We start from the raw sequence: 10,472 nt of genomic DNA, 5'->3' as shown, positions 1-10,472 counted from the left end.
TTTGTTTTAATGGGCTGTTAGGGGAGCATCTATTCAGCAGCTGGCTGGTTAGACACAGGACTCAGTAACTTAGGAAACACTACTGAGCCTTTTTCTTTCTAATTTTTCTCATAGGCATAACAAAGCAGTGAAGAGAAACTGAAGGAAGTATTACATGTCTTGCTGATCAGGAAGCTGTTTCTGAATTATTTGGACAAACTACATACATATGTAGTAAAATCTAAAAAGGTAGGATATCTTCCTTTTCTGTTTTATTTAGAAAACCTCATAACTAATGAAAAACTTTCATGAGTCCCGGTGGGGTTACGAAAGTAGTTTTGTATGCTAACGAGGAATGCAAAGTCTAAAACATTTTCTTTAAGTGAGTTCTGTGGAGTCTTGCCAAATTCTACTAGGCTTTTCATGATAGGATTTTGGTGAGGGCAGGTTGCCTGTTAGTTCTTCAAAAAACTTCCAAATCCATCTAAAGGGTACTCAGTTTTATAAAATGGACCCTGTAGGAGAAGACGGTAGCTCCTCATGATTTCAGGGTTAGCTGCTATTTTGGCTCCCAAATATTAAGTATTTCTCTAGACATGTGGAGATTTCATGCTGTTCCCTCTGGAATGGAAGTCTATAGTGAGTAGAGAATCTTAACCTTTTTTTTTCAGTATGAAAACACATTAAGTGATGTGCAGTTCATAAATACAAAATCTGCTGGCTGAAAGTACCAGTACAGCTGTTGTCTGCAAAGACACTGTTTTGTAAGTTTGTTAGGCATTATGTAAAAGGTATTAAAGTGGAAAGCAAACATTTGCATTTGAACTTTTATGATGTTTCTGCTTCAGGTAGAATTCAAGTAAATAGAAACTATATGTTTCACAGTGGCTGATAGAACTATGTTCAATAACAGAGTTCAGAACAAGCGTGGCTCACATATCTGCTAAAGTCTTTGCTTTCAAAATTCAGAGAATCTTGATACAAAATTGGGCTTCTGACATCCAGCAGCACAATCCTCAAATTCTTAAAGTCTCCAAAGTATGTAAGTGTTTGCATTCTCACCTGTAAAGTTCTGTATTCATGTTAAGTTGTCCATATTTCTAGAATTGCTTCCAGGCCTTTTTGTGGATCTAGCCATATGGATTCAGGACAAAGATTGCTTTATTTCTCTGTGTTGTTTTAATAGGTTGAAACTGTGTGGAGAGCATGGGTTATGATACTGAACGTTTCGTTGGCTACGTTAACGAAGGGCTATTATGCTCCATCTGCCGCGATGTGTTAGAAGATCCATTACAGGCTCCTTGTGAACACGCTTTCTGTACTGCTTGTATACACGGATGGCTTGTTCATCACAGTAACTGCCCTGAAGACAGACAAATGATTGACGTATCTTTGCTACGACCTCTCTACAGGTATACAATAATCTTGCTGTATGTTGAAATTACATGAATTTAGGATTTCTCACCTTTGCTTGCACAGCTTCATCTCTTCTCATTTTCTGTCACTCAAATTGCTTTAACTCAATATGCCTATGGCAGAAACTGATCACTTGCATGAAAGCATTAGCATTTTCTATTTATTATAACTAACTTCTGAGGTATTAACATTTCAAAATGGAAATAGCAGTTTGTTCTCCACATGCTGATTCTAGATATCTGTCTGGATATTACTCTGAATGTCTTCTACAGCACCAAAACTTTCTCATCCTTTTTTAGAGAAAGCAGGCAAAGCAAGTCTTGACAACAACAGTCACTAAACACTATATCTTTTGTTTTTCTTTTCAGTCTTACCTAGATACTGTAGTGGGGTTTGTAATTAATAATTCCTGTAGATATGAACCAAACTTCTCACCTTCCAATCCTTTTTTAAAACAGTCTTTACCCACAAGAATACCTGTTTTGAGCCACCTTGTCATGTAAAGCAGACTGTTTTCACAAGTGTCTTCCATAATTGGTCAGGCAGTTGGACTAGATGATCATTGTAGGTCCTTTCCAACTGAACTATTCTCTTCTATGCATTCCTGCTATTGCCAGCACACTTAGAGTTTCATCAGTAGACACTGCTTGCTGTTTAACCGCTGCGCTGTCTAATCTTGCTCAGATTAACAGTTATGTTGTGTTTAAAACCTTCAGCCACAGGTGTTAAATTAACTCCATTAGTACTCTCAGTATTTTTGTCACTAAGGAGATTTTACTGTATGGAAAATTGAAGTATAGTGTAGACAGGGCCCTAGAGTTTAATTTATAGATTGTTTTGTCTGTACTCACTGTAGTCAGTTTGATTTGGCATGGTTAGAAACACAAACTAAAACTTAAATGATCAATGAGTAGCCTAAGTGTTTGTTATTGGTAATATCTGCTGAGCTAGTGAAAGATTTATTCAAATTCAAAGTTAAAAATTTATTCAGAAATAAAGAATTCATTGGCGTATTTAATTTTGGAGACTGAATTTTCCTCTAACATTTTTTCTTTTAAGCCTGTTTTTTTCCAATACGGTCACTTGAATTCTAATAAAAAAGAATTAAACTGATTATTCACGAGTTTTCCTAATGGAAATTAGAATCTTACTTTCTTTTCCCAAAAGTTGAAAATGCAAATTTTTCAATAATGTTTTCCAATTTTTAATTTTTTTTTTTTTGCACATAGATATATGAGAAATGATTTAAACCGTCTTCAGCTACATTGCAAAAACAGAGAGTATGGCTGTGAAATGGTTTGTTCACTGGAGTCTATAGACAGGCACGAAAGAGAGTGCGAATACAGTCAGATCGCTTGCTCCAATGCCGGTGAGTAACATTCAAAGAAGTTGAATCCTTTATATTCAGAAAACATGTGTTTGTCATCTTTCTGTCAACAGAATGGCAATAATGGCCATTATTTCCAAACAGAAATTCAAAGCTTTAGCATGATCTACTCTTTACAGCAGTCTTTTTGAACAAAATTTGTTACCAATTTATGGCAATCAATCATGATCATTAGCAACAATTTCTTATCCAAGAACTAAGCAAAATGAGAATGATGGACTTCAAATTTATGAAAATATAATAGTGCATTTGCTTTGCTTTCTGTCAAGTTATGAGTTTGTATTTCAATTTTGACTGTTCGTTTTGATGTTTGTAATAGCACCTACAGAACGCTTAGGGGTCACAATTTATTTAGAAAACAGCTGGTTGCCTGGTGCATGTGCAGCTGCTCACTGTTTCATGGTTTTAATAAAAATGCGCCTTGGAAATGAGAATTGTTTTAAGCTAAATTCTGGTTAGAATTGTTGTGTTCATGTTAAGATCTTTATTTAAAACAAACCTACACCTCCTGAGGAAGAAACGTAACTGCTAAAGAGAAACATACTGTTAAAACTTCCCGGTAGCTTTTATTCAAAATGTCATATGTTCCTAGACAAAGTTAATTTCTAATTAATGATGCTAAGGGCATAGTCAAGTCTGCCATTGTAAGCTAAATAAGCTAATTGTAATTAATTACTATTGTAATTAATAGTAAGAAGATTCAGGTGCTAGAATTGCTCCACTGGAAGTTATTTCTCTCAGCAGTAAGTGACTCCTGCAGCTTCTTCAGATTCACCTGTTTTACTTTCTACAGAAACAGTAGCATTTATAGAGTTACCACACCTTACCTCTGATACCTGGCGTTCAGGGTGTGAGGGCTTTTACATCTCTTGAACTCTTTCTCAAGAATACATCGGAGTGTATTTTGAGTACCTCAATTACAAATCATTCTGTTTATTAGTAAAGCTCTCCTAGAGGGCTGTCTTTTGTCATTTTCTGGTGTGATTTGTTGGCAAGTTTCATTGCTCCATTGTTTCAGTTTTCTCACATCGAGTTTATCTTCAAATTAAATGCAAGGAGCTATAGTATGTATTACAGCAAACAGCGCCTCAAAGATTAAAAGTTAAGACTACAAACCTCAAGTTTAGAGTGTAAAATGTAGCAATAATTTATATATATAGTGTTCATTTTTGGTTCTCTACAATTTACTTTAAATCACTACAGATTTGTAAAGTTTGTATCCTAGAACTTATGTGGAAACATTTCTATTTTTGCATCAGTTATTAAATGTTCATAAATAAATATTCTTGTTTATTTATGTGGTCTAGTATGTTACACACAAGACCAACCAATGGTCAGGAAAACAAGGTTTTATTCCATCTCACCCACATCTCTCTTACTATGCGTCTTTGGACCTTTTTTCCTGAATTTGATAACCTGATTTTTTTTTTTTTTTTTTACACATGTGCATTCTTCTTCAATTTCAGTCACTGCAATCTGTGGTGGAAGTGCAGGCAAGCTGCTAGAGTCTTAGCTTGGCATCAGTGTTGTCATTACTGAAGATGCTTTAATGCCAGACCAGTGGTAGAAGACTACAGAAAACACCTACTTTCAGTTTTTCAGTATTTTCAGTTAATTGATAAATATTTTAATAAGGCTTTTGAAAAGTGTTTTATTACTAGTTATGTATGTTATAACTATCACATTTCACGTTCTAAAGAACTTTTTTCATTGCTTTGACAGACTGACAGTTGCTTAGCTCAGGATATTGCAGCTTGCTTGCTTGAGTGTTTTTGTTTGGACTTTAATTAAAATGCTTTTGTTAGTTGTAAATGACTGACTTACCTTACTGTTCCCTGTTCAGGTTGTACAGTTCAGATTGAACGACGTAACTTAGATGGTCACCTGGCAGTGTGTGAATATCGGAGCCGTGAATGCCCCAACGGTTGTGGTTACACCATTCTCAGTGCAGAAGACACACAGCATAATTGCGTAGCAGAGCTAAGAACCGAGCTAGAACTCCTTCGGTACAAATCCTCTGTTTCTTTGATGTTTGTGTTAGTCTGGGCCTTAAAATCCCTGCATAAAGCACTTCAAATACTAGCACTGGATTCCGGTATGTGTTAAATAGTCTGTTAATTACTTGATACTAATGGGCCAGAGTATTATTATGTGTCAGCATAGACTTTAAATTCTTACTGTTTTGATTTTTTTGCTGTTATTTTTTTGTCCAAGTTGTCATAAATCCTAAAATTCCATCGCTTGCAGTTGAACTGCAAGCTGACTATATAAAATGACAAAATACCTAACAAGAACTGGAATGAAGTTGGCAATTTCACTTTTCCATTGGGCTGACATAGACCCAAAATCACATTATTTAATAATTATGTTTAGTTTATTTTTTTTTTTTTACAAATCCTGAAGATAAAAAATCTCTAATTATTTTGGCAGGTACAGACTGGTAGATTAAACCTCTGAGGATCTAATTTTCAATTTTTATTAAAATCCTGGCAGATTAATAACAGTTGGTGAATATGACTCTTCTTACCGGCATCCTCTTTTTCCTCTTATGTTTGTTTCTGTAGCTTTCCCTTTCCATGGTGTTCCAGTTGGACCGTTTTTTTCCGTGCTCCTTCCCGTTTCTGTCTTTCAACTCAGTGTCTAAGTCTTGTGGTGTTGAACGTTGCTGTGAAGTCAGGCTCAAATCTGTTTTAAATGCATTGAGACACGAGATTCTGCTACCTAGTTTCTGAACTCAAAAGGCTAACGTAGTAACAGCTAGGTTTTGGCTGTGAATCTGTGTGAGTGATTAGGTTATAATAATTTACTGCATACTATCATTTAGTGTCCACCATAAAAGGACATGTTTAGCAATACAATAGTATTCACGCTTTTTATCTTGACTACCTGTGCTTAGTAATATTAAGCAAGCACATACTATAAGTAAAAGGCAGTAAATCATTTAAAGTCATGAATACGTGATCTTGAGCTCACAGAATTATTTCAGGAATATGATACAGTTTTTCCCTATACAGGCTGTCCGTGGTCACTTTAGTGCCCCCTGGACACAATGCACTTCTTTATGCTAGTTTTATTTAAATTAATGAATAGTACTATCATGCCTCTAGAGAGGTGTCCTGTAGAGTATGATGGGAATCGGATTGGGCTGTTTGGCTGCAAGCAGGCTTTCTGGAATTTGAAAATCGTTTTTTTCCATGCTACAAGACCTAACAAGGAGGAATAAACTTTTTAGGTCAGAAATGATCTGCAGAGTGGAGGAGGCAAAACATGAGATGGAGTCAAGGTTAGATTCACAGAGAAGGCATATGGTCCAAAAAGAGAGCATTCTGCAAAATGAAATTGAAGAACTAAAGGTAAATATGATTGTTTTTATTTTCTTTTTTTTCCCTCTCCTAACAGTCTAGCTTTTTGCTTTTCCCAGTAGTAGTCTCTTATTTTGTAAATGTAGTCTCATACAGATGAGAATTACATTAAGTATGGGAAGCAAAACAGGTGTTAGCGCCATGCTTTGCCTAGGCTTACCAGCTCTGTTGAGAAGCAGGCTAAGTGCTGTATTCGTGTGGTTTTTCTGCTTCAAATTCTTCTGGAGCTAACCTGTACCAGGGCTGCATTGTTCTGTGCGTACGTAACATGTCGGCAAATTAGTCTGAAACTCATTTTCAGTGTCTAAACATAGGGCATACATCACAAATCAGATGTAATTAAATATCCAGCTCTTTTTTTAGTGCTGTCCAAAGTGGCTTAATCCAGTGCTGACACAGAGCAGACAGTGGTATTTACACTGTGGTTCAGCTCTGGTCAAAAGGTTGGAAAGTTGCACTGTGAACTTAGTCAAGTAGCGAGCAAGGCCGTCTTGTCTCTTCATTTATCCAGTTCTTACTATATCACAGAAATTTATGTGCTTTATAGTTTACGTTTTTATTTTTACTGGATTTGATGTTAAATCCTTGAAGAATATATCTGAACATAACCAAAACCTTATTTTTGTTGGGGTCTTGAAATACAAAATTTAAGCAGCAGCTGGATAAATCCACTGTTTCTTGTTATACTTTATAAGAAACTTTTTGCACTTTTAGGAAAACTGTATTGGAATCTTTGAAACAAGACTATCTCAGAGGGTGAATGCTGGATTGTGTCTCAAGTTGTTTACATTTGTTCCGCTATCAAAAAGTTATTTCAGCGTGGCTTATTCTTTATAATCTGTCACCCTATATGCATGGCCAATTCAACGTCATACCACCATCATTAGAAAAGAGTTTGTTTCTTGCAGTAAATTTGTATTTGCATTTCAGAGTCAGATGTCACGAATGATGTCAGATGTACGCTCTCTGATGGCTGCAGAGAGACAGCACCGTCAAGAACTGGAGCAGGCAGAGCTGGAAAAACGGGAATTAATGGAGCTGCTGAGGGGGCTGCAGAAGGACTGCCGATTAACTACTACAGAAGGAAGCAGGAAGTCAACAAATTTCCGCCCTCTAGCACGACTAGAGAGTGTAAAACGAAAACCGAGGGAAGTTACAGTTATCTAAACAGAAGTAAGCTCAAAAAGCATTTTCTTCTAATTCCTGTGACCGTCTGGCAAACTTTTCTACTTTCTATGAATGATGGGTAAAGTGTATATCATTTCTGATTTACTTGCTTTCTTTTTAAATCTAGATTACTACTTTATTTCTTCTTGGGCCATAAAAACAAATGGGGGAATTTTCTCTTAGGGAACACTGGGCATTAAAACCAGTAATTGGCAAATACCTTTTTAGCTAATGTTTTTATAAAAAGGGGGAAGGAGACTTGATTTGTTATCTCTTCAGTGCATCATTACAGGAGTCTTTCAAGCCTGAAAGCTAGAGCCTTTTAAAGTCAAAGATACTCAAAGGTTGTTTCCTTCCTGGTCCATTATAGTCCGTTTAAGTCTAGTTTACGCTTATACTTGAAACAGAAAGAAAATGTGATCATCAGTAATGACATTTGGGATGTACTTAATTTTGGGAAAAGTCAGTAATATAATTAGTAAGTCAGTAATAGAAATTAATAGATTTTGTTTGTTTATGGTCTGTAGGAGGGCTATTTCAGAGGTGAAAAGAAAGCACTTTAAATTGTAATTCTACTGCTATGTAAGAGCTTCAGGTGAGGTTGACTTTTACGTTAGAGCTTCTTTAGTTTCCCAGGCTGATAGGCATTGAAGAGACTAATACCAAAGCCCAAGGTCATCTAAAACCTTTTAAATAGATGTGTGAGTAACTTGGAGTTTGTGGGGGAGGGATCTGCATTTTATTTAAAAATGTGAAGCTTTTATATGTGATGAAAGTATCAACTATTTCTACAGGGTCCTCTAAGCTTAAGACCAGCCCATTCGGTACTCAATATCTTTAAAGCATATGTAAATACCTTGAGTATCCTTAATTTTCTTTTGGCAGGTTTAAGGCTACTTGAACATTAATATCCACAACAGACGAATATTTGCACAGTCACTTGGACTTCGGACGCCTTTATTAGTACTCAAGTTTGCAACGGTGTAAGAGCTAGGATTTTTTAACAGACCCACAAATACTGAGCCCCAGGGGCATTTATCTGTAAGGACTGCATGAGAAATCTGTACAGCTGAAAGACTTTTCTCTAAACTTCTCACACAGCCTGTTCATGTTGTTTTCAGTGCTGTAACTAAGCCATATTCTGTCCTCTGTTGCAGCTCTTCAGTGGAGTAACTAGGGGAGAACCTGTCTTCCTGTTCACTGAATGTGCTAAATCAGTTTTGAACTTTCAGGAAAATGTGTGCAGGTGCAAAAATCTGAATAAGCTAATTTTGTAGTTTAGAAAGCAACTACCTTACAGTGCATGCCTTGCTGTCACTCAGAGCAATGCTTTTATGGCTAACAGCATAACCAAAGAGAGAGGCAGCAACCTTCTTTAGCACATACGCTACGTTATGAAGACCTGCGGTCAGAGCTGTCTTAATTTCAGGCATTAATAAATGCCTTCAGTACCGCTGAAGCAGATGTGCACATGTTCAGGGCTTGTGCATTTAAAAACTGACAGAAATAACTCTTCTGTAAAAGTTGGTTGGTTGGGGTTTTTTTCTGAAAGAAAACATTCGTAGGAAGATTTATGTCCAAATATTTACTTGTTTTCAGTCCTTATATTCTAGATTAAATTACAATCATTGACAGTATTTAGGTCACTATAGCAGTCTCACCAACTCATGACATAGCACGTCTCTTAAGCAGCCATATTTAACAATCTGAAACAGTGAAACAGTAGCTATAATTTGGGAAGACCTTCATTCACACTAAACATTCGGTGGTCAACTCACGTACATCAGTGTGCGTATTAAAGCTGTAGGTAGAAAGTAAGAATGCTTTTATTATCCTGTGTTCTAAATAAGGAAGCTGTTAGTGTCTGTGGTCTGTGTCTATTTCAGCATTCACACTAATTTTGAAGCTTCTTGGCAACGCCAGATTTCATGCTATTAGAATCAATATATTTTCAGGATGTGCTTTTCTGTGTGCTGTAACTGCGTGGTTCTGTGATGTGACTTTATCTACTTTGCTTAACGTGAAAGAAGAAAATTCCTTCAAAATCCTATAGAACTTAGATGGGCTGGATCATCTTTCCCAAGTTGGAGGGCAGTAATGATCACCCAATCTTTTCTGTTCTGACCATGGAAAAAAAGCAAGTTATTAGCTCTGTGCTTTCTCCATAATGGGATCTCTGCATTTGTTTGTTTTAGGAATTTCACCCACTTATTTATGACTAAATTCCTTCTAGTATAGGAAATGGGGTTTATTTTATATTTACTTAGCATTTGGTCTGCTGTCTGTCCCCTAAGTGACAGACATGAAACTGCGTGAGAAAACGCGTCCTGGGTGGTAAGGAAGGACTTTCTGCTGCGCAACCTATGTAGCTTCTAGCTGGCAGCTCTGGAGAGTCTGAACTTCCAGTGTTGAAATGTGGCAACGCTTTGGGCCCGCCTGCTGCTGGAATGACCTGCCAGCTTGGGTTTCCTTTAGCAGCGAAGCAGCACTTGCAGAGGCATTTTAAATGGGCACCTACTAGCTAACAGCATCGGATCCCTCCAGGTACTTTAAGCTTAATCCTGTTCCTCAGTGTTGGTAACTGTTCTGCACTTAAGATTTTCCTTTGCTAATGAACCACTCACAGGGTGGCGTATGCTTAAGTATGGTCATCATTTTACCTGTCTTAAAATTAACTAGGCTGAAATTAAATAGCCCATTATGTTAATATTTTATCTAGTTTTAGCTTTTCCAGTCTCATGCATTACACAGCTCTTAATAACAGCTGGCAGAAGCAAGGAATTTTTTTTCTTTCTTTCAAATAGCCTGTTCATCCTTTTTATAAAAACTAAGGGTCCAAATATTGTAATAGACTTGGTGTAAGAGAAGACAATCACTTGGAAATGCTACTTCCCTAGTCACGATCATATCTTGGGATTATATGAGAGATACCGCTAAAAGTGCGTTACGGGAGGGTTCCAGCACTGAATTACTGGTATTAGTATTCTCATAGTAAATCACACTTCGATCAATTCCATTTCCTCACAGGTGGAACTGTGCTGAGTGCAAGTTGAACGGTTACTCAGGTGGACCAGTAACCGTGCAAGCAGTTGTTGTATTTTTAGTTGCTTCTACTAGCACTTTGCAGCTAGAAAAGGGAGAGCAAAGACTGTGGGGCAGGG

At 36.9% G+C, this 10,472-nt stretch overlaps 1 protein-coding gene across 1 annotated transcript; it reads left to right on the top strand.

Annotated features, from left to right (window-relative positions):
• The first annotated feature begins 130 nt into the window (after positions 1-130).
• Positions 131-8,280, top strand: LOC103917296 (RING finger protein 151-like). The gene is made up of 7 exons (XM_009324418.1): positions 131-228; positions 1,166-1,391; positions 2,625-2,764; positions 4,626-4,788; positions 6,015-6,135; positions 7,075-7,317; positions 8,197-8,280. The coding sequence occupies exons 2-6, from the start codon at positions 1,186-1,188 to the stop codon at positions 7,309-7,311; spliced, it is 867 nt and encodes a 288-aa protein (XP_009322693.1). The 5' UTR covers positions 131-228; positions 1,166-1,185; the 3' UTR covers positions 7,312-7,317; positions 8,197-8,280.
• Positions 8,281-10,472: the final 2,192 nt, after the last annotated feature.

Source organism: Pygoscelis adeliae, unplaced genomic scaffold (genome assembly GCF_000699105.1).
Source record: "Pygoscelis adeliae isolate BGI_AS28 unplaced genomic scaffold, ASM69910v1 Scaffold145, whole genome shotgun sequence".
Taxonomy (NCBI): domain Eukaryota; kingdom Metazoa; phylum Chordata; class Aves; order Sphenisciformes; family Spheniscidae; genus Pygoscelis; species Pygoscelis adeliae.
Note: the sequence above shows the minus strand (reverse complement) of the source record. Positions and strands in the feature narration are given on the sequence as shown.

What these genes read in the sequence shown, in the direction of transcription:
- LOC103917296 (XM_009324418.1), top strand. Translation starts at nt 1,186, where the DNA reads ATGGGTTATGATACTGAACGTTTCGTTGGCTACGTTAACGAAGGGCTA. An exon ending in GATCGCTTGCTCCAATGCCG is followed by an intron (nt 2,765 to 4,625) that starts GTGAGTAACATT and finishes TTCCCTGTTCAG; the next exon opens with GTTGTACAGTTCAGATTGAA. An exon ending in ATGAAATTGAAGAACTAAAG is followed by an intron (nt 6,136 to 7,074) that starts GTAAATATGATT and finishes TTTGCATTTCAG; the next exon opens with AGTCAGATGTCACGAATGAT.